This window comes from Bos javanicus, chromosome 7 (assembly GCF_032452875.1).
Source record: "Bos javanicus breed banteng chromosome 7, ARS-OSU_banteng_1.0, whole genome shotgun sequence".
NCBI classification, from domain to species: domain Eukaryota; kingdom Metazoa; phylum Chordata; class Mammalia; order Artiodactyla; family Bovidae; genus Bos; species Bos javanicus.
Window position 1 is genome coordinate 20885988 of NC_083874.1, and position 23055 is coordinate 20909042.

General features: G+C 59.4%; 2 protein-coding genes across 5 annotated transcripts; one reads left to right on the forward strand and one right to left on the reverse strand.

The window, feature by feature from the left end:
* Positions 1 to 1245: 1245 nt before the first annotated feature.
* SPPL2B (signal peptide peptidase like 2B) lies at positions 1246 to 16022 on the reverse strand. 4 transcript variants are annotated; one of them, XM_061422778.1, is made up of 15 exons: positions 15890 to 16022; positions 11502 to 11621; positions 10527 to 10697; positions 10031 to 10120; positions 9455 to 9594; positions 8828 to 8970; positions 8548 to 8644; positions 8023 to 8139; positions 6738 to 6819; positions 5846 to 5920; positions 5648 to 5710; positions 5468 to 5567; positions 4983 to 5060; positions 3619 to 3779; positions 1246 to 2914 (listed from the first exon to the last, which is right to left on the reverse strand). In XM_061422778.1, exons 1-15 carry the CDS (start codon positions 15947 to 15949, stop codon positions 2672 to 2674), a joined length of 1740 nt encoding a protein of 579 aa, XP_061278762.1. In that variant the 5' UTR covers positions 15950 to 16022; the 3' UTR covers positions 1246 to 2671. The 4 variants fall into 4 exon arrangements, with proteins under 4 accessions (XP_061278762.1, XP_061278761.1, XP_061278763.1 ...); XM_061422777.1 differs by having other exon boundaries at positions 10527 to 10709; positions 15890 to 16019; XM_061422780.1 differs by having other exon boundaries at positions 2825 to 2914; positions 3552 to 3779; positions 10527 to 10709; positions 15890 to 16017.
* Positions 16023 to 16044: 22 nt separating this feature from the next.
* Positions 16045 to 20808, forward strand: LSM7 (LSM7 homolog, U6 small nuclear RNA and mRNA degradation associated). The gene is made up of 4 exons (XM_061422781.1): positions 16045 to 16112; positions 16269 to 16359; positions 19152 to 19223; positions 20566 to 20808. The coding sequence occupies exons 1-4, from the start codon at positions 16107 to 16109 to the stop codon at positions 20706 to 20708; spliced, it is 312 nt and encodes a 103-aa protein (XP_061278765.1). The 5' UTR covers positions 16045 to 16106; the 3' UTR covers positions 20709 to 20808.
* The last annotated feature ends 2247 nt before the right edge of the window (positions 20809 to 23055 follow it).

Here is a 23055-nt window from a genome sequence, read left to right on the forward strand (position 1 = left end):
CAAAGGATTTGCATTATTATTTACTTTTATTTTATTTTACTGATGCTTTGAAATTGCGGTGCTGGAGAAGACTCTTGAGAGTCCCTTGGACTGCAAAGAGAACAAATCAGTCAATCCTAATGGAAATCAACCCTGAATATTCATTGGAAGGACTGAAGCTGAAGCTCCAATATTTGGGCCACCTGATGTGAAAAGTCCACTCATTGGAAAAGACCCTGATGCTGGGAAAGATTGAGGGCAGGAGAAGGGGAGGACAGAGGATGAGATGATTGGATGGCATCACCAACTCAATGGACATGAGTTTGAGCAAAGTCTGGGAGATGGTAAAGAACAGGGAAGCCTGGTGTGCTGCAGTCCGTGCAGTCGCAGAGTCAGATATAACTTAATGACTGAACAACAACCATTTATTTGTAATTGGAGAATAATTTACAATGTTGTGTTAGTTTCTGCCATACATCAAATGTGAATCAGCCATAGGTATATAGATGTCCTCTCCCACCTCCTACCCTATCCCACCCCTTTAGGTTGTCACAGAGCACCGGGCTGAGCTCCCAGCATCATACAGCAAATTCCCACTAGCTGTTTTACATATGGTAATATACATGTTTCAATGCTGCTCTCTCAATTCATCCCACCCTCTCCTTTCTCTGCTGTGTCCACAAGCCTGGTTCTCTATGTTTTTAACCGATTTTGAATGAGTATGTTATGACCTGTGAAAATGACATGAACACACGTTTTGGTGTCCACCAAGTTTTTGGCCACAATCACACCTGTCTGCTTAACTGTTGTCTGATGTTTCTGGTTACATCGCTGGGTTGATGACTTTGCCGGTCGTGACAGTGACCATGTGGCTCTAAAAAGCTCCAACAATGACCACCTGGTTCTTTACCGACAGTCTGAGGTTCCTGCCATGGGTGATTCCGTCCCTGCTTCTTAGATCAGCACAGACAAGCTGACAGCATCAATCGCAGGCAACAGAGCATACTACACGCCCCTCCCCACATGAGGGCCCCCGCTCATCAGAACAAGTGGTTGTCCAGCGGCAAAGCTGAAACCTGGCTTGCGTGGCACTACCCACGTAGGCTACGGGTTTGCTCAGGACGTGTCCCTCCACACAGGAATTACTGCAGGACCAAGGCCTCCTGGGCCCGGCACACCACAGGCTTCCTCTCACAGCTTCCCTACCCCCACCCCGCCCATTTATTCCCAACCCACTGAGCCACAGAAAAGTCAAAGGCCCGGACATAAATATCAAAAGCTGTGTTTAATTACAAGATTCAAACAGAAGCAAGGCAGAAACTGCAAACGGAAACTTCAGGAACTAATATCCCGCTTTGAAGTCCTTGACATTTGTCAAACTTCAGAAACAAAAAAAGGAAAAGAGAAATTCCATCCGCGTTCAAACATTGACGACGTACAAAATGGCTTACAGGAAGGCGTGGTCCTCCGGGGAAGGACGGGGTCCGCTCGGACCCTCCCTCCCCTCCTCTCCTGCCCCGTGGCTGCCTCCCCGTCCCGCCTCCAAGGCCAGGGGCTCCCGTGGGGTGGGGCGGGGCAGGTCCAGCTGCACCACCCTCACCCAACCGCGGGGTCACCTGTTCTTTTTAGGAAACACAGAAACAGGTGGAAGACGTCTTCTGGTTTTTTTTTTGTTTTGTTTTCAGAAACAAAAATGGTTTCTTCCTCGGAGGCGTGGCTGACTTGAGTCTGGCGCTGGTATCGTTTGGAATGGATCATGGTTTGGCCCCCGCCGGTCTGCAGCAGAGCGGCGGGACGGGAGGGACGCGGAGCCGGTGTGGGGTCGAAGGATCTGGGCCTCGCCTCTCGTCATGGACGTGGAGGATAGGCCGGGGCCCTGGCGGTCACAGCCCCCAGTGCCTGTCCGGGCGGTGGCTCCCTGGCCAGCCCGACGTGGGGGCGGCAGCATCTCCGTCCTGAGGTTCAGAGAACCCTGTCTGTGAGGTAGAAGACGTAAGCCAGTTCCAGAGCCCCCCTCCCCCCCCGCCGCCCTCCCACATTCCGGAAGCTCTCCGCCCGCCCGCGGTAGCTGGAGGCCCAGGTGCGTGCACTGATGGGGTGCTGAGCGTGCAGGTGACCGCGGCGAGGGTGGGGGCCGAGTTCCTCTAAGCGAAAAGGCAAAATGGGGCCACCGGCCTGGCGCCAGCCACCCCCCTGCTTCGGAGGAGCAGTCCGAGGGGCTCGCACCCGAAGAGGCGACACCACCAAGATCTCAAAAAGTCGTGGCCATTTATTAAAATATGGAGGAGCTGGAGCACAGGCGCTGGGTGCTCACCGCGGGGCCCCAACCCCACCGAACCGGTGACAACCCCAGTCCAAGCCCCGGGGGCCCTGCGGACCAGAGCCACTCCCTCTCCCGCCCCCGCCCCCGGGGAAGCAGCAGCAGGGTAAGCACCAAACTGGGCGTGTCCGAGGCCACCGGCGGAGGTGCCGCTCTGCCCTCCCCAGGACACCACCGCGCAGGAAGCGGACCGCGCGCGGCGCTGGCCTCTACCGGCTGGGGGCTTCGCGGCCACACGAGCTCGGAGCAGGGCTGGGGGCCGGGGTGCGGCCGGCGGGCTGGAGGAGGACGTGCGCATCGGCCAGACCAGAGCACCAAGTTGGGGGCCGCGCGAGTCCAGTCCGGAGCGCGGCGCCGAATCTGCGCCCTCCCCTAGGCCGAGGGGCCGGGTGGGGCCGCGAGGCATTCGGGTTCCTGGGGGGGCGCGTCTGCCCCGAGCTTCTCCTCCGGCGCAGACTGTTCTGGAGTCTGCTCTGCCGGCGGAGGGGTTGGGACCGCGTCTTCGCCAGGAGTTTGCCGGCCTGGGACGGGGGCAGGGGCGGCATCTGGGTCCGCATGGGGCTGCTGCGGGCCGTCGGTGGGGGCATGCGCCCAGGGCGACTGAGGTAGGTCCTTCTGCGAAGGAGAGGCCGCGGGTTGGCGGGGCCGCGGGGTGGACGGGAGGGCAGGGGAGCCCCCGAGGGTGGGCTCAGACCGGGAGAGGGGCTGCGCTGGGACCTGCACCACCACCACCACCACCACAGGGACCCCGGGAGGCCGCGACCTGACTGCTCTGGCTTGTTCTCCCTCGGGAACCTTCCAGAACCCACCCACCAGCTCTGGACCGGGCAAGGCCCTAGGGAGTGAGAGCTCTGAAGATGATGGGCACTGAGCCCCAGAGGCCTTCCGGAGAGCCTGGGGGAGGGTCCAGTTGTAGGCGGACTGAAGTGGGAACTGGAGGCCCCGGAGACAGGCAGGCCCCGGGGATGGAGGGGGTTTTCCAAGGGGCCAGCAATCCATCCCTGAGTTCCAAGACTACAACGGTCAGTCGACCCGTCCTGCACAGGGCGCGGCCTCGGTCCCACTTCTCTACGGTTTTAGACAAGAACAGGGCCCAGCCTGCGCCTCACCCACCCCAAAGCAGCGAGAAGCCCAAGTAGAAACCCACTTCCCAGCGACACCCGACCTCCGGCGGTGGCAGGAGGGGAGCAAACAGAGCACCGGGACCAGGCACTGCGGGGTTCAGGTGGAACACTAGGAGGTCTTACTCAACTTTAACTCTAGTTAGGGCTTATTAGGCTATTACTGCTCGCAGACAGTCATAGCAAACTGGTATTCACCGCAAAGCCGCTGCCCGTCCAGAACACGCCCAGCTCCCTGCGCCAGAGCGCCAGGGCGCAGCTGGTGACCAGCGTGCAGGGCACGAGGTAGAGGAGGGCGGGTTGGCCACGCTGCATGAGGGCCAGTGCCATGAACGTCACCAGGAGCCCGATGCCGTAGGCTGCAGGGACAGAGACAGGCAGCGTGTCACCCCATGGTGACTGACGCACCGGGAGTCAATCCTCCCCACCTTCCAGGACACCCCACCGCCCTGCTGGGGCAGGCAAGAGCCCACGCAGGGGTCAGCCCCCAGAGTGGGGGTGCGGTCATGGGAGGGCCTGGAATCCTTGGGATGGCTGAGAAGGAGCTGCAGAAGTGTCCCGATATCTCGGTTTTATAAACCTCTAACCAGAAGAATAATCTGAACCAAAGTAACACAGGTACAGAACTAGAAAATGAAATCTTTCCTGAGTGAGCACGTGAAAGCCCTGAAGGGTCAGATGACACCTACACTTGGCGCCGTCATCCAGAACAAACAGGGTGCTTTTTAGGGCTGTGTGAATGCAGCCATGCAGGGATCGCGCGAAGATGGACATACAACAGGCAAATGCGATGAGAGGCTAGCAAGGGTCGGCCTGAGCCCAGCAGAGGGTGCGGCGCTGTACTGACCGTTGTACTGACCTTGCAACTGCTCAAGAGTTACAAGAAAGATGACTCACTGGACCATCTCTTCCAAGCCAAGAGCCCCATCTCCAGCACAGGCCTCCACTCCAGGCCGCTTGCCCTGCCCCTCACCTCCACGTTACTGAGCAATTGGATTATGCTGGGAGAGTCCAGATGATCGAATGTGGACTCTCCATGTATCCTGAAGCAATCCATCCACACAAACTAGGGATCTCAGTGACAGGAACTACAGGACAATCTGACACACTGTGGTTCAAAGGGGAGGACCTTGTGGGTGCATGTGGACAGGCTGATCCCGGGGACTGTGACCCTGGGGGCCGGCATGGAGGACAGGTCCCAACCTCAGGAACCCAGGGGAGGGCGGGCAGCAGTGGCTCAAAGGTACGCCAGCCAGGAAGGCCAGCCTTCGTCTGCCTGGCCCACTGGTGGCTGCGGCAGGGCCTGTGCCCTCTGCACCCCCACTCATCCTGAAGAGCTGACCCAGTGGGACAAGAGAAGTGGTTTGGACCATCTTAGAAACCACCAGCCTTGACAGAAAATGAGGAAGCATCCTGTCGGTGTCAATGAATTTGGAAACGAAAACAAACTGAAGACAAAAGGAAAAAGACAAAGATAAAGACCAAAAAGAACAGAGAAACAGCAACCACAGTGTACAGTGAGGAGGCTGTGACACAGGGGGAAGACCAGACGGTGGGCTTACCGATGGTGCAGGCCACGAAGTAGACCCTGGAGGATTGCACCTGGATGTCGAAGCGGTGGCAGTAGGCCACGAGCAGCCCTGCAGAGACAGGCCGTGGGCGGAAGCTGTGGGCAGCGGCCTGGCCGTGCCCCAGCTGGGCAACAGTGCTCCCATGGAGGGATGGGGCACCAAGCGTTCCTCCCCAGCTCAGGAGAGAGCTGGCCTGGTGCCGCCCTGGACTCCTGGCAGGTGACTGAGGCCTCAGACCAGTGCAAACCCCAGCTCAGTGGCCACCTGCTGAGGAGCCACCTGAGGCGGAGGGACCTTGGGGACAGAGCAGCTGGAAAGCCGGGCAGGTCTGTGCAACTGGGACCATGCCTCCATGGAGTCACCTCCCTGCCGTCCTGGTCCATCCGGCCAAGCTCCACCTCTGCTCACTGACCCACCAGCCCCTCTGGTCCAGCACCCCCAGGGACCCCCAGGCCACCCAAGCCCAGCCCCAGTACCTGGGACCAGGATGTCCCCGAAGCCCAGGAGGGAAAAGGGGCGGTCACACAGGGCCAGCGGTGAGGCGTTCAGTCTGGGTACCTTCAGCACCATGGGCAGCTGCAGAGAGGGGCAGTGTCTCCAGTACCCGCCAGCCCTGCTCCCTGCACACTCAGCACCTCGCCGCAGGATACTCCTACCTTCTCGTGGGTGGCTGAGTCCGAAGGCCCGGTCGCCACCTCCACCATAATGCTGTTCCCGCTCTAAGAGAAGGGGGGCGCTGCGTCAGGAGAGGCTGAATGCAGCAGCTGGACCAAGGGGCAGGGCGTGGGCAGGCTGGGGAAGGGCCATGGGGTACGGGCAGGCAAGGGCGGGTCGTGGGCTGCGGCAGGGCCCACCTTGGTCAGGAAGGGCGTGATGAACACGAAGAAGACGTCGTAGATGAACAGCACCAGCAGCAGCAGTGTGCAGGCCTACGGACGTTTGGACCAGGCGTCCGGAGGGCTGCCCTCCACCTGGGGACCTCCGCCAGCTCTGCCCCACCCCCACCCCCACTCAGGGTGCTGACACACAGACCCTCCAGGATGCATCAGCAACCCCGCCCAAGGCTCGGACTTTCCCTGTAGGAAGGAACATCTTGCCACCTTGATGAGAACATCAGAGCATGGGCAGCAGAGGCTCAGGGAGAGCCAAGATCTGGGCTTCTCTTCATTTTGGCAGCATTGTTCAGTTTATGGAATTTCTAGTTCCCCAGCCAAGGATGGAACCCCAGCTGTATACAGTGAGAGAACCAAGTCCTAAGCTCCGGACCAACAGGGAATCCCCTTCGCTTCTGAGTTCCTGATGGAGACACACGGCCATGACTGGCCAGCCCCAAGTTTGAGCACCATCTCTGCATTTCCCTGTGTGTCTCTAGGTTCCCGCTGCGGGGTCGGGCCTCAGCTGGGGTCACAGTGCCAGCCTGGTGCTCCAGGCAGAGCCCCATCCTCCTGCCTGTGGGTTTCATCTGTGGGTTCTCCTCTATTCACCTCACCAACACTGCAACATCACCAGGGAGGATCCCCTTGGCCCAGCCTTCACCAGTGCAGCAGCCATGCCGGGAGGCAACTCTGTGCTAATCCTCAAGCCCAAGGTGGCCAGAGGGACAGAAAAGCAAAAACCATACCACCCACAAGGGGCTGGGCTCAGAGCAGAAGACCCTGGGCAAGGCCACGTGGCAGGAGGGCAGCAGGCAGACACAGGAGGCTCCAGCCCTCATCCAGAGCTCCCCAAACCCTGGAGGACCCTCACCTTGAACGTGGGGAGGCGGATGGTCTTCAAGGTATAGAGGCAGAAGGCGATGCCCAGTGCGTCCTGGAGGATCCAAGCCCACCTGGAATGCAGCACAGCCTCATCCTCCGGCAGGGTCTCCTGAGAGCCTCCACCAGTCAGCCCCCCCTTCCCCAGCCACCTGGTCCAAGCCACCGGTGCCCAGCCTCCCCCAAGTGCCATGGCCCCATCCCTCTGCAACAGTGGCCTTCACTCCTGGGGCACAGGATGGGGCAGGGGGTGAGAAGAGGAGAGCTCTGCAACTACAGATTCAAACTTTTCAAAAATATCTTTTAAGTGATTTAGAAAAAGAAAACTCGCACACACACACCCCACCTTCCCAGCCAGGTGCCACATACACTCTCTTGGGAAATAGAGGCCTGGGGTTCTGAGGACACAGTCTGGAGCCCCAGGACGCAGGGCCACTTCCAAATTTGCAAGTTGATGCTCTGATGAAGCTCCAGTACTGGGGCTCCCCTGCTGGAAACTGGCCCCCACCACCTGCTCCATCCTCCCTGCCCCTACTCCTCAGAGCTTCATCTGAGCACAGGGTCAGTCTCCAGGCCAGGGCACTGGTGGGAACGGTGCCCCGCGTGGGTGCCCAGACATGGTAGAAACCAGACCCTGTTCTAATTTCAAGTGGGGGAGTGGGCCTTCTGGCTGGGACTTAATCTTGAGAGCTCATATTCTTTTTGTGTACAGAGAACTCCAAATATTTTCACGTTTTCCTTCTGCCAGTTAAATCTGTTGTGGCTCCAAACGGCAGCACAGCCAAGAGTGTTTAACAGCCCCAGAGAAGCTCAGAGAAAGTGCCAGATGGTGTCGGTGACAGCGGGGGTGGGGACATGGGGACCGGCAGTGGCTGCCTCTGGTGGGAGGCTGCCCAGGGGACACGAGTGTTTGCAGAGGCAGAGCAGTGGGCCCGGTGGCGCCAGGCCACATCCAGGCTGCCGCTGAGCCCATGGCTCCACGCCCGGGCAGCAATGCCAGTGGCATCTTCCGCCCAGATTGCAATTGCAGACCCCAGGGCACCAGACAGGCCAGGAGGCAGCTAGAGCTGGGCAGCCATCCGTTGAGCCTGGTCGGCACCTGGACAGCATGCAGTCACTGCGTCCAGAGCACTGACAGCAGGGCTTTTCATAACTGGGAGCTGGCCCGGATCCAAGTGCCCGGGTCAGACAGCTCCGGGAGGCGAAGGAGGTCAGAGCACCCGAGGACAGCACCCTGCTGCCCCACCTCCCCCCTGGGGCGGCAGCACTGCACTTACTGGTCCTCATTCCGGAAGATGCCCCACACCACGCTGACGGTCGCACACAGCAGCGCCAGGAGCAGTGTGCGGACCTGAGGGCGCTTGTGGAAATAGGGCAGGCTGTTGTCAGGGACCCTGCAGGCAGGCAGGGGCATCAGGACTCTGACCTTCACGGTGCCAGCTGCCCAGCACCGTGGGCTCAGCTCAACTCCCGTCCCAAAGCCTCCCATCCATCCCCCTGTTGCCCTACCTGGTGCCCCCCACCCCTACCCGGATCCCAGCGGGCCTGACCCTGAATGGGATGTGGGGGGAGGAAGGCCGGCTCAGAGCCATCCCCACTTCCCCAGGAGCCCCCAGCCAGCCCTGAGGGGGCACCTGCCATATGCATGCACTGCGCCAGACTAACCGAGGGCTCTGGAGAGGGCCCTCAGCCTCACGGAAGCTATGGCGCCTCAGAGGCAGGACGGGGAGGGGAGAGGCCGAGAGGTGGCAGAGCGGGACCGCTGCGAGTAGAGCCAGTGCGGGCCGCCCCGGGGGGCTCACCTGCACTTGCAGAACGGCAGCCTCTGCACGAGCGGGGACAAGCAGCTGTAGAGGCCGGTGGAGGAGGCCAGGCAGAAGATGCCAATGATGACATAGACTGGGGGGGAGTTGCAGGGCGGGCAGCAGTGAGGGGCTGAGGGGGGCTCTGCACCTCACTCCCCTGGCAGGGGGGCGCACCAAGGGAAGGGAGGGGCGGCCCCGCCTGAGGCACTCCTTGAAGGCAGGGACCACAGCCTCCACCCCCCACACACCGCCCTGGGGGCTGAGGCAGGGGACCCACCAAGCTGGTCATAGAAGAAGTAGAGCAGCACTAGCATGGAGCAGCACATGACCACGAAAACGCAAATCATGACCGGCGTCACATCCACAGCCTCGTCCTCCTGCTTCTCGGGCCCATCATCCCGCTTGTGCTTCATGTATCTCCTGGAAAGACGGGCCGGTCAAGGGGCGCCCTGTGGCTGGCACTGCTTCTGGGGCTGCAGGCACGGGGAGGGGCAGCGTACCTGGCCCCCGTCCAGGCCCACCATGTGTATGAGGGTCCCCCGACGGAGTACCCTGCCCCCAGGACCTCACGGGAAGGCGCCGGGAGCTCTGGTCCTCACAGGGAGGACTACCGGAGGTGGGCTCTGGCACCTGGGCCAGGCTGTGGCGGTGCTCTGGGAGGAAGGCTGTGGGTCCCATGGGGCCACCCTGGCCCTGGCCCCGGCCCCGCCCCAACTGTCCCACAGGCTGCCCTGGGCTGCTGCTTTCCAGGGGACGCCCCTGCCCGGCCAGGCCAGAACCCCAGGGGCCTCTCAGCAGCTCTCCTGGGTTTCATGCTGCCTTTCTAAAGAGGCCCCTCTTGCGGTCCCCTGCCCAGTGTCTAGGCTGCCTGGCTAGCACCCACCCACACACACAGGGCACTTACTTCCTGACATCCCGGCTCCCAGCCCAATAGCCCCCGAGCGCGACGGTGCCCACGGCCATGAGGAAGATGATGACCATGTTGTAGTCCAGCATGGGCTCCTTGGGGGCGTGCAGCGCTGCCCGCACTGCCTGGCCAAAAGTCTGCCTCGGAGAGCACAACGGAGCTAAGGCTGGGGAGACCCCACCTCGCCCCACCCCATGCCCTCGCCCAACACGTCTGACCCCAGAGAAGTGGGCCCTGCTGGGACAAGCTAACCAGGTGTATGTGAAGCAGCCAGGAGGTTGACAATGGGTCCCTCGGTGGGGAGACGGGGAACCTAGAGTGGGACCCTGACTGTTCCCACCTCATTCGTGTGCTGATGCTCACCTGCTCTGGACCCGACTCCCCACATCAAAGCCGACCAAGCCTTTGGTCAGCCCAGGTCAGGCCAGGAAGGCATGAGGGGGGCTGGCACTTAAGGTCTCTGGCATGTGGGCAGGGTTGGGGTCTCCTCTCCTGAGGTTCACGGCACTGTGGGCCCATCTCCCTGGGCCCTGGCCCAGCTGCAGATAGTGGGGGGCAAGTGGGCGGCCCTACCTGGAAAATGTCCAGCATGTCTCGGTAGCTGAGCAGGGCCACGGGAATGCCGATCTCCTCATATTGCGTCTTGTTGCCTCCCGGGGGGACCTGTGGGGCCCGGGGCAGAAGAGGATGACTACCCCTGGGTGGGGCACTGCGAGCCACCGACAGCCGGCCTGCCCTCGGAGCCGGCGGGAGGGTCCTGCATGTGTGTCGGGGTCCTCAGGGCCAGGAGGGCAAGCCTGTGGGTTCAGCCCCTCCCTCCCAGGGCTGAGCTGGGGGCACCAGTCAGTCTCGGGGAGGAAGAGGCTGGCTCATGGCCCACGCCACCCACCCCCTCAGAGATCCTTCCCAGGCCTGGTCATACCCCGAGCACAGCTCTGGGACACAACCCCCTCCAGACCACAGTCAGAAAACCAAGCTCCCTGTCTCCTCTGCCCAGACCCCTGCCTCAAACCCTAACCCGGTCCCGCCCCCAGGGTCCCAAGCTGCCCAGGAGGCCTGGGGGCCGCACCAGCGCCTCCTTGCTGACGATGAGCAGCCCGCGGGCCCCACTGCCCTGGGCCAGCCGCACTTTCTCGTAGAAGGTGCAGTTCCCCCGTGCCACCAGCGGGATCTGGTTGCTGAAGCCTTTTGGGGGGAGGTCGGCGGGAGAGCAGAGCACGGAGCTGGTCCAGTCCCGCACCTGCAGGAGAGACTGAGGGAGGGAGGCCTTCAGAGAGGCAGAGGGGATGGTGGCCCGGGCAGCCAGGTGGCAAGGACCCCGCGGGGCACCCAGGCCACCAGTGACTGCCACCCCACACTGCCTCACTGCAAGGTTGGGGGGGCCAGCCCCACAACACGCACTGCACAAAACACACACATGCGCACCAGCACACACACACAACCCACACCCACACCACACACAGACACATGCATGCACGTGTGCACACAGACACACAACACACAGACCCCAATCACCAGGCAGATGAGGGCGTCTGGAGCCCGTCACAGACACCACACGGGGCAGGCAGGAGCTCTGGCCTTAGTGATGACAATCGATCCACCTGCTAAACCAGGCACCGGGCATCCGTGTTCTCTGGGAGGAGTCAGGCCGGACCAGGGAGCAGCATGTCTGGGCCGCCCCAACGACAGGGATGGGCAGACCTCTGTGTCACTTGTCTAAGGATTTCTGGCCAGCCACCCCAGCCCAGCATGGTGGGAGGGATGGGAGGTGGCTGATGCCCCGGACAGGGGACATCCCACAGCAGTGTCCCAATCCTGTACTTACAACCGAGGAAACCGGGGCCCAGAGAGGCTGGGAGCTCCTCTGGGGCCACGTCCCTCCTCGGACTCCCAGCAGAGCACTTCCTCCATCCTCAGGGGCCCTCCCCAGGATCCATCCTCCAGAGTCCCCCCCAGGACCCAGGGCAGGAGTGGAGAGAGAGGTGCCTTGGGTGGAAAGCCCCATGGGGAGGGGCCCCAGCACAGGGCCACCCGCTGGACTCACCGCTTTGCTGAGGTCATGCGGCAGGTGGGCCCACTGCGGGTTGTAGAGGATGCAGTAGTCTTTGCCTTTGGGGCCACCAGTCTCAGACACCACATGCACCATGCCATACTCACAGGCCACCTGGACAGGGGGTGGAGTCAGAGTAGGCAGGGGCTGGCCTATGGCCCCGCTCAGCTCTGGATGGTCCCGCCCTCTGCCAGCCCAGCTGGGGCCCTCAGCTCAGGCGGACACAAGGGAGGGCAGGGCCAAGCCTCCTCAGGGAAATCTGCACACCAACCGTGGCCGTGCCAGGGCCCCTCCATGTGGCTCCAATGGCTGAAAGGGAGGAGTAGAGCCACGCCACACACACACAGGGCCTGGGCCCACCCCAGCCCCTTGGCTTCTTGGAGCCAGAGGGGCCCAACAGGACCCCAGCTCTGCACACAGCAGTTCCAGGATCCATCTCTCTGTACCACACGGAGGCGAGACACAGACTGTATCCCTCAGTATCCCCCTAGAATCTTCCCCAGAGACAACAGGCAGGAGCCCCTTTGTGCTGGTGACAGACCCACACCCACCCCAGAATGTGTTGTAGTTGGGGAGCGGGGGGGCTCTGACTCAGCAAGGGGTCCCCAGGGGCCGTGGCCCAGACAGCATGCCTGGGACACAGACTGGCTCTCAGAAGGCCGGTCCTCTGTGAACATAGGCCAGGGTCAGCTGGCGGTGGTGCAGAGAGGGGCTGGGGTCCCCAGCTGGCCCTGCGTCTTGGTGTATCACCTGGGGCTGCTGGGTCAAGTGTTTGGCAAAGCTGTGTTTACAGGGCATGGGGCGCCAGAGAAGCCAGGTATGCAGGCGCTGCCACCAGCGCTTGAGGGAGGGAAGGTCAGCGTCGTCCTGCACCTGCACCTGCCCCTGCCCAGCCAACCCTGTTCCCTCTACCTGAGGCAGGACTAGGAGCCCTGGCTTCCAGGTTCTCCCCACCACCGTGCCACACTCAGAGCCCCTGCCACGCCCCCACCTTGGGCCACTGCAGGGAGTCTGTGGTCCCTCAACCCCCCAGGCTGAATCCGGCCCACCTTCTGTATTTGTCAGTAAAGTTTTACTGGAACATGGCTGCCTGGTTCCTGAATGCAGAGCCTATGCTGCTTTCTGCAGAGCCAGGGAGTTGTAGCAGAGGCCATGCGACCCAAAAAGCTTTTAGAAAACGTCTGCTGACCCCTGGTCTATGAGCCCTGAGTTGCCTGTATAACACAGGAATGGCTAGAAGCATTTCTTTTTAATTTAAAAAGGTCACTTAGAAGCACAAGAGCACACGTCCCAGCCCGCCCCCCCCCCCCACCCCACCCCACCACAATGTGCACAGCTGGCTTTCCCTTAAGATATCAGCCTGGGCTGTGGCAAAGCCCAGAGAACACAGTCTTGCTGTGGATACGGTCTCCTCCCGGGGGAGGTACAGGACTGGGAGCAGGTCTTCCAAAGGGCCCAGAGCTCTCAGTGCCCCTCCTTCCCCCCATTCCGGCACTGCCCATTCCAGTTTGGAGAATGAGAAAAGCCACTAAGAACAGGCCACCTCCCAATGCACTACAACCACAAAGCAGGTTCAGGAACTTTAGGGAAATTATGCTTCAAGATGACACTGACAGCATCCATGCCAGGGTGCTTAGAAGCCAAGGGATCCAGATGGGGAGCAGTCTATGTAACACTTGGTGAGTTCTAGGAGAGGGTGGGGTAATCAGGACCTGGGAAGCTTAGAAAGAGATGTTTAGGTGGAGCAATGTGGGGCAGGGGAGGGGTGAAGGGGAAGATGCAGGAGGGGTGAGGAGGGGAGGTGAGGGGTGGGGACAGGTGGGGGGATGGTGGAGGGATACATGGGCAGGTGAGGGGCAGAGAAGGCACCCACACGTTCAGATCTGCTGAGTAACAGACCCCATGTTGGCCACTGTATACACAACTTGTACCAATGGTGTGGGGGTGTCCAATCCCTCGTCCAATCACAGAATGATTGGGAGTGAGCTCACGGTCGTGAGCAGGCATCCTCTGGCCCCATGGAGAGCTGGCCATACCCTTGGGCGCCATGAAGAACCATGCCCAGGGGTCTGTCCTAGAAAGAGCTGGCCCAGGTGCCCTCCTCACTCACTCCCACACTCTCCTTGGTTGCCCACACTCAGGGTAAAGTTCAAAACCCTCAACCAGCTGGGAATAAAATCCAAACACCTCAGCACCCTGCTCCGACCAGCGCAGTCCACTCCCCTGGAGCCCAGCCCAAGGAGGCCGCATGCCCCGCCTGCCCTTTATCCCATGCTGGAGCTGCTCCACTGCTGCTCCCCCCACAGCCCCGCCGGCCAGAGTGCCTGACAGGCCTCCACCTTCCTCAGGTGTAACCACTGGAGCGTCCTATGGGCCACTATAGTGGACCCTCACCATCTCCAGATAAATCATCAGCTCTCAGGAGGTGAGGAGGAGAACGAGACTGACATACACACACCATTGTGTATAAAATAGATAACTACCAAGGACCTACTGTATGTCCCAGGTGGCTCAGTGGTAAAGGACCCACCTGCCAATACAGAAGACTCAAGTTCGAACCCTGGGTTGAGAAGATTCCCTGGAGAAAGAAATGGCAACCCACTCCAGTATTCTTGCCTGGGAAACCCCAAGAACAGGGAACCTGGTAGACTGCAGTCCACGCGATCATAAAAGAGTTGGACACGACTTAATGACTAAACAACAACAAGAACCTACTGTATAGCACAGGGAACTCTACTCAGTACTGTGTAATGGCCTATATGGAAAATAATCTAAAAAGGGGTAGATATATATATAACCGATTCACTGTGCTGTACACCTGAAACTAACACAATACAGCAAATCAACCATACTCCAATAAAAATTAAATAAATATCTGCTATTAAAAAAATAAAAATCACCAGATCTCACACCTCCAGCCCTGCCCTCGTCACCTGCAACTTTCTCCCTGGAACACCTTCTTGACCCAGCAAACTCCTACTCATCCCCCAGAACACCCCTACGGTACCTTTGCCTCTTGCTTCTGAAAATCATTCCCAGGCCAATCGCACTGTTCCTTCTGTGGTGTTCTTGTGACCCTTTGCCCACCTATCGCTTTGCCACTTTTTTTTTTTCTTTTTCTAAATATTTAGAGAGCTCAAAATCCCTGCTTCCAATGGGTCAGACTGCTGAGGAAGACGAGCAAAGAGGGCTGGGGGAAGTACAGAGGGCTGGCAAAGCAGCTGGGGAGGGGGTGGGCCAGAAAGCTGCTGGAATGTGGCACCCCTAAGCTGAGACCAGAAACACAACGTTGGGGGGAGTTAGGATTCAGGGAAACAGAGCCCAGTGAGCAAAGTGCCTTTAATATGTTAAAGCTGGAAGCAAAGGATAGTTTTCTGTCAGCCGGATCACAGAGTCCTCCTGAATGTGTCAGTGGCACCAGAAAGCTCTCATTTGGACACAAGATCTGACACACTTTGAAAGAGAGCCCTCCTGCAGGGCTGAAAATGAACTGGGAGTTTGGGGGACAAAAGCGGCCTTGGAGAGAAGCCAACAGCCTGAAGCAGAGGTTGGGGGGCTGGCACAGAAAGGTCAAGGTTAATGGCCCAGTTTGTAGGGCTGTTGGGGGAGGGTGGCACCATTTCCAGAGTTGTGGAATTTGGGAGAGAGGGAGGGTTTGGAAAATTAAAAATGCACTCATGGTACTGTACATCAACCATCTCCAGGTCTGTCCCCTAGTGGCGACCCTTGAGGTCAAGTGACAAACAAGTAGCATGCCCCGCGTCCGTGATCCCCTACATCCTCTCTCTGACTGTGCACTGTACACTTCTCCTCCTTTTGCAGACGACCAACTCAAAGCGGGAACTCCCCTGCCAAGGTCACTGGAGAAAAAGATGGGGCGGCGATTCGACCCCACTCCAGGGCTGGGCTCCTGGCTGCTTCTGGACGCCGCCAGACACTGGGTGCCACGCTGGACAGTTGGCTACAACCACGGGGAATAGGGGTAGTATCGCTTTCAGGGGATGCCAGGGTCAGAGAGCGGTAGCCCCCGGCTAAGGCCACGGAGTCAGATAAGGGCGTCCCAGAGGCGGTTGGAGACCCCGAGACAAGACCAGCAGGGGCCGGGAAGGGAGCGGGGTAGTAGAACCTCAAACTTTAGATCCGGGCGGAACCCAGTGACACCACGGCTGGGAACGGCGTCCAGAGAGGGAAGGGAGACCGGCCGGGGGACAGACCCGCAAGGTCACGGCCGGGCCCCAGGCCCACGGGTTCCGGCACCGGGGGCGCGGATCCCCTAAGCTGGCCCCAGGCCGGGCAGGGCGGGGTTCTGCGCGGGGCCGGGGAGGGGTGAGGAGCCGGGGCACCGCGGCCGGCGAGGCCAGCGGGGTCGGCGCCGCCCTCACCTGGGCCGCGAGGAGAAGGAAGGCCGCTGCGAGCCGCGCCAGCGCCGCCGCCGCCGCCATGTCGCCCGGTCCCCGCCACAGGCGTCGGCAGATGTTTCCCAGCAACGCCCCGGCGCAGAGCGCCGCGCAGGCGCCCTGCGTCTTTCGCGCATGCGCGCAGCGGTAGGTACAAAGGGCGCAGTGGCGGCGCCTGCGCATAGCGACGCAGCGCGACAAGATGGCGGTGAGCGTGCGGCGCTGCTGGCGGGGTTGGCGGGGTTCGCCGGGTTGGCGGGGTTCGTCGGGCTGGCGGGGCTGGCGGGGCTGGCGGGGCTGGCGGGGCTGACTGAACAGACTCCGGCCGTGCTCCTCGCCTCACAGCGCTCTGCATCCCCTGCAGGACAAAGAGAAGAAAAAGAAAGAGAGCATCTTGGACCTGTCCAAGTACATCGACAAGACCATCCGAGTGAAGTTCCAGGGAGGCAGAGAAGGTGAGGCCCCGCTGCCCTCCCCCTCCACGGTCCACGAGGAGTAACGGGAGGCGGTACCGGTAACGGATGCCTGGGCCGCGCTTTAGGCGCTTGGCTCGGACAACTCGTCCGGCCTGCTGCTGGCGCCGGCGTGTAGGAACGGTTACACCCCTTCTGCAGGTGGGGAAACTGATGCACGCAGAGGGGCCCAAACCTCACCCGCAGCCACAAGGGCTGGGATTCAGGTCTCTGCTTCCTTTGTGTCTTGTCTCACCCAGGCGGCTGCCCCAGACCCCCACGGGCACCCTCAGCACCAAGGTTTCTCAGTTTCGGCACTGCTGACATTAAGGCCGCATTGTTCTCTGTAGGGGGCCGTCCTGGGCGCTGTAGGGTGTGGAGCAGCGTCTCTGGTCCCACCGACTCGATTCCAGGAGCCCTCTAGTCCTGATGACCACAGGCATCCCAGACATGGCCTAGTGTTCCCTGGCAGGGGCAGAATTGCCCCAGTTGAGAACCCAGGCCCTATACTCAATTTACACGAAGCCACCTGAGGCACCTGTTGAAAGCAGACCTCATCTCCTTGTTCACCACTGTTCTAGGGTAAAGAATGAGCCTTTTGCTTTTGAGTGAGGCAGGCAGCTCTCAGCTGCTTTGGGAAGCTCTGCTTGACTCTGCATCCCGAGTCAGGTATAAGCTCCTGGTAGCAGCTGTCACCGGAGAAGGCAATGGCACCCCACTCCAGCACTCTTGCCTGGAAAATCCCATGGACAGAGGAGCCTGGTGGGCTGCAGTCCATGGGGTCGCGAAGAGTCGGACGCGACTGAGCGACTTCACTTTCATGCATTGGAGAAGGAAATGGCAACCCACTCCAGTGGTCTTGCCTGGAGAATCCCAGGGACAGGGGAGCCTGGTGGGTTGCCACCTACGGGGTCGCACAGAGTTGGACACGACTGAAGCGACTTAGCAGCAGCAGCAGCTGTCAGGGCTTGGCAGGTTTTTTCAGTTACTGTGAGGCTTTAACTCTGCATCTCTCTCTGCGATCTGGTGAGGAGACTGGCAGGAAAGATGATGCAGAGTTATGTGCAGAGTGCGGTCCAGGGCAGAGCCCCAGCTCACTGGCTGTGGGACTTTGGCCAAGTCGCTACCATCTCTGAGTCTGTCTCATTTGTCAGAGGCTGTTAACTCCACTTACCTCAGCAGTGGTGATGAAATTACAGGGTAATGTCGTTAGCCAAGGTCCTGACACTTAGTGAGCACCCAGTGCTTCACTTATTCAGCTTCCTCTGATCTTCAGTTTCTTTGTTCGTAAGATGGTGATTCAGACCCCTCCTCCTCTGAGATGTGGACACCTGGGTAGCATCAGAGTGGCTAAAAACACAGTGCCTGCCTGTCTAGGTACCCAGCCCAGTGAGGCTCTGAATCTGAACAAACACTGGCACCATGCCGGTTCTGGGATGTACAAGGAGATGGGGCTCAAGGCGCTTGTGTGTGTTTTTTTAAATTTAGCTGCATAAGGTCTCAAATTCCAGGCCAGGTCTCTCTAATTATGCCATATGGCTTAGTTGCTCCATGCGGTGTAAGGTCTTAGTTCCCTGAGCAAGGATGGAACCCACATTTGCTGCACTGCAGAATGGATTCTTAGCCACTTGGACCACCAGGGAAGTCCCTTCTGTTCATTTTCTATGCTTCAACAACCCATTTTTATCTCACAGCACCTGTGGTTCCAGACTCTGGATGCCTTGGGCTCAGGTCTCTGACGAGGTTGCAGTGAGGGAGTGTCTCTGGGAGCCCGTCATCTCAGGCCCGGGCTCCCCGTTTTCTGGCAGGTGTTGGGCAGGGATCCTCTGGGCTCCTAGAGGCTGCCCACCGCCCCTGCCACGGACACTGTCTACAGCATGGCAGTTAAGTCCTTCAAGGCTAGCAGGAAAATCTCATTTTTTCAACTTCTCTTTTCAGAAAGGGCCCATCCTTTTAATGGCTCACCTGTCAGGTCAGGCCCACCCAGCATAGCCTCCCTTTAGATTCACTAAGGGTGGACTGACTCATGGACCTTGATCACATCCACAACGCCCTCTTTTACAGCCTGACCAGACCGATGTCTGATCGAGGGTTCCATCCCACACCAGAGGGGGCGGTGGGGGAATGCTGGATTCATCTGAGAATCCCACCCACCTGCTGCAGCACCTCTCCCATATAAGAAGGGAGGACCCACAGGTGTGGGCTTACTACCTTGCCCGGGGCCAAGTGCCCAGATGTATTACTGGATTTGTCACTGTCCATCACCCCACTTGGTGAGCGCCATCACAGGCTTGAGGAGGGCTGTAAACAGTAGAGGAAGCAGAGCCAGGGCCTTGTACTCAGGCGGGGCTGGCAGACTTGTTCTGCAGAAGACCAGACGGAACATTTTCAGCTGTGCTGGCCAGACGGTCTCTGTTGCAACTCCTCAACTCCACCATTGCAGCAGCTGAGCCACCACAGCGACATTTAACAAACGAGCGCGGCCCGGTGCCAGTTAAACTGTTTACAAAACAGGCGCAGGCGGATTTGCCGACTGTTGCGGCGGCCATGGTGTGGGGTCAGCTGTCACTGCTCATCTCCCAGGAGCCCTTCCGTTGCTCCCCCTTTGGTCCTGCATCTGTCCTGTCCCTGGAGAGGCTGCTGCCACACCTGCATCTGGCTGGGGGGTGGCCCCTCACCAGTGAGGGCACCCCAATTTCATGTGCTGACACCCTCGTGCGGCTCGCACTTTGTCCAGAATGACCATTGATCTTATGCTTGTCCATCTCTCTTCTCTGCTTGGTGATTCCGACAAGCCAGTGGAATCCTGAAAGGGTTCGACCCGCTGCTCAACCTCGTGCTGGACGGCACCATCGAGTACATGCGAGGTGAGTGCAGCTGCGGGGCTTGGAAGCGTCCTTGCCAGGCCTTTCTTACTGTTCCTGGGCCGCCACCCACGTGCTGAGCCACCGTGAGCATGGCACCTGGTGGGTCAGACGGCTGACAGGTGTGATTGCTCTGCCACTGTCCTGGTGGGGCTCAGTACACTGTAATCTCGGGACTTCAAGAGTGGAGTGTTTTCCGGATTCACTCATCACCGACCCTGAGCACTTGCTGGAGTTAAGTCTGCCTGGTGGGGCTAGAAAGGTGCTGCATCCGCCGCGATAAAGCTGGCTTCCAGGGGGCTCATCCTACCCCCTCTCTCCTGCTGTCTCTGTCTGTCAACTCCTGCTGCTGACAAAGGGTCCCCTCCCCTTCCTTTCCCATCCCTGTCTCCACAAGTCCCCAGACCCGCCAGCTCAGCCTGAGTGCAGCATGATGGAGCCCCCAGGTTCAGGAGAGAAGGGGGTCTCGCTCCTCCAGGGACTGTCGATGTTGAAGTACACGTTACTCTGGTGCAGAGTAAATGCGGCCACACGCAAGTGTCAAAGGCCACCAGGCAGAGGCCCTCTTTATGGGAGGAGCAACCCTGTAGGGCCTCTTGCCCACCCTCGTTTTCTGTCTTCCCTCGGGGTTTACCCAGAGTCCTGCTGCTGGGGTCCTGGCCCAGCATCCTCAGGCAGATGACATTCTGGAAAAGGACAGCCTCACCCTGTGGGGCTGCTGGGAGAACCACATGAGCTGGTGTGTGCCATGCACTTACATGGGGTCCTGGCTTGCTGGTCCAGCGACTTTTTGCCCTCTCCTCACCCCAGAACAGCCCCAGGCCCAGAGCCAGCCAGACCCATCCCTGCAGCTCCAGGAGGGAACGGGCAGGCTCGGACAGCTGTTGTCCTGCAGGGTCTGGGGGTGGGGAGTTGCACCCCAACTCAGCCTCTCCCATCATGCAGTAATCTCTGAGAGTAAGATCTCCTCCGTGTGCTGTCACTTCCCCCCACTGGGAACAGCCCGTTGGTGCGGGGGTGAATGGTGGCCCTCCAGGAACGCCCAGATCCTGCAGATGGGTTCTTCTTCTCCCCACCGCCCCTCTGAGCACTCGGTCCATCTCCCCGGGGCTGTGTTCTCATTGTGGAAGGAGGGTAGGCTGCACAGGGCTGTTTCCAGAGCTCTTCCTAAGCCTCTCCATCCATCTCCAGAGAAGCTGCCAACAGGCTGGGGGAAGCAGAGGTCGGGGGTGGGAGCTTGGCCTGCCTTCCCTCCCCCCAACCCCCACACCCCACTTCTTCCCACCCAGGCACATCTCCGGGCATCTTCCCACACCGCCTCACTGCCACCCCTCTTCTCCCACAGACCCCGACGACCAGTACAAGCTCACAGAGGACACGCGGCAGCTGGGCCTGGTGGTGTGCAGGGGCACTTCGGTGGTGCTCATCTGCCCGCAGGACGGCATGGAGGCCATCCCCAACCCCTTCATCCAGCAGCAGGATGCCTAGCAGCCAGGCCACTGCTCCTCTGACTTGGCCACCCGTCCAAATGGAACTCTTTTTTGTATAACTTACATTTTTGTTTTCTTAATAAAATTGCAAACCTCAAGTGTCCAGGAGCCCTGGAACCTTCCTTTCAGCTTTGGTGTTCTGGCAAAACCCGGACCTGGGGATTTGGTTCATTTGGCAGAGTTTGAGCCCTGGCTGGGGACTTGGTGGTGACTAAGCATGCATAGTGCCGGCGGGGAATGGGTCATGCCTCTGCAGAGACCCCCCCAGGGGTCACCGCCTCTGTGGACACCCCAGCCAACCTTCTCAGCGGCAGCTCCTGTCCTTTCAGTGCCTCTATGCTCTGGCCCAAGGGGTCCTGCAGAGCCGGGTCCACTTTGTCATGTCCCAGCACAGCCATGTCCCCACAAAGGACAGACTAGATGCAGCCTGCTATCCACCTGGCCCACAACCCCAGAGGTGATCTGAACCTCTTCCCCGCTCGTCTCAGAGGACAAGCCCACCCTGCCCCTCAGCCGGTGACCCCAGGCCATCATCATGAACATCCCCAGTCCCTGTCCTCAGGAGCACGGCTTTCTCCTGGCCTCGTTCCATAAACCCAGTGTCCTTGTTAGGACCCTGCCCCCATGGGCCCATCCCTGCTGACAGCAGGCTCGTCTCTCATTTGTCACTCTGGAGCACTGATGAGGGTGGATGGGGGAGGCCAGGAGTAGGCATGAGTTGTCCTGGCAGTTTAAACTGGGATCCCTCCCCCAACACCTGGGGACACACTGGAAGTGGCTACAGAAGGAGACCAGGCTGGATGACTCCCTCGCTACCTGTCCTCCGTCGTCGCCAACAAATAAAGGGAGAACAGCTGGCTTATCTCAGAGATCTGAGCTCTGCCATGGCCCAGCAGCATTAGCCCCTGCTGCCAGGAATTAGCTGTGGGGCCGCTAGCCAATCCCACATGCTCCTCCCTCTGCCCCACTTCCCTGCCATCTGGCAGCCCTGCCTCCTCCCGCCCCCTGGCCAGCATGGGGGGGCCCTGGGCAAGCTGGGGTCACAGCCCCGGGGAAAGCTGTGACCTAGAATCTGCACGCACCCAGCCTGCCAACATCCAACCCCTGTGCTCTGGTCTTGGGGAGCAATCGACAGCTGGTGCCTGGGACTCAGGCAGGGGGCTCTCACAGTGGAGGGACTGAGAATCCAGGCACCGGAACCTCTGTTCTGCACCTGCACAGCCTGTGCTGTCTGAGACCAAGATACAAAGGCGGAGACCCAGAACTCAGGGTCAGAGAGCCCAGGGGCCTGGACCCCAGGGTGAGGTGGGAGGGGTAGGGGAGCAGCGAGGCCTGGAGGCTAATCAGACCTCTTTAGAGCCCCTGAGGTAGCCGAGGGCTAGGACAGAAACTCAAGAACACCTGATTTTTCCAGCCCCCAGCCAGGCTTGTCTCTGGACCCTCTGCCCCCACACAGCAGTCCCCCAGGCCTCAGACCACTCTCCACCCACCCTTCCCCTCCCAGCTGATGAACAGACAAGTTCTCTGTGGCCACAAAGTCCAAGGCTCCAGTTCTCCTTCCCCCACTTGCTATGTGACTGACAGGAAGTGTCCCAACCTCTCTGAGGTCCCGTTCCTTCCCTCTTAAGCTCAAGAAAAGCCATTGAATATCCACTCTGCAGCCAGGCACTGGGACCCTACCCAGTTGGTTAAGAGCACAGGTGTTTGCCCTCAAGTCTAAGGATGGGAACAATGCTGTGGGGGCCAAGAGAGAGAGACCCCGACCTCCTGGGGGCTCAGGCAGAATGCCCCAGAAAGGCAGATGAAATGAGCCTGTTCACTGAACCACCCTGGAGAGTCACTTTGACTTTGTTTTTAATAACCTAGCTGCCCATCACTAGGGGATCTGCTGTAGAGACTCAGGTTCCTCCAGCCACACACAGAGACTTATTACAGAGAGGCAGAGCTGTCTGTGCAGAGGTGGATTAAATATAACCACAAATTCCCTGAGTTAACCTAGGTGACACCAGCAGAATAACTTCACTGCCAACCTACAGAATCACGAGGATTAATATGTTTTATGCCCCTATGTTGGGGGATGTTTGTTACGCAGTGGATAGGTCACTGAGACTTGCTGACATACAAGTGTAGCATGCGGGTGGTGTAACACCATTTAGTCAAGATGATCCTTTTTAAGAAAATCTTACGTTTCTATGCTTTTAAATATATATAGAGAGAAGGATCTAGAAAGATCCTGCTGACCTGGGACTGAAGATGATGATCAGAAATGGATGTTAGACTGTCCTTAACTGTTTTAATATTTCACAAGGAGAAATTTAATATTTAATATTTTACACTGAGTGTTA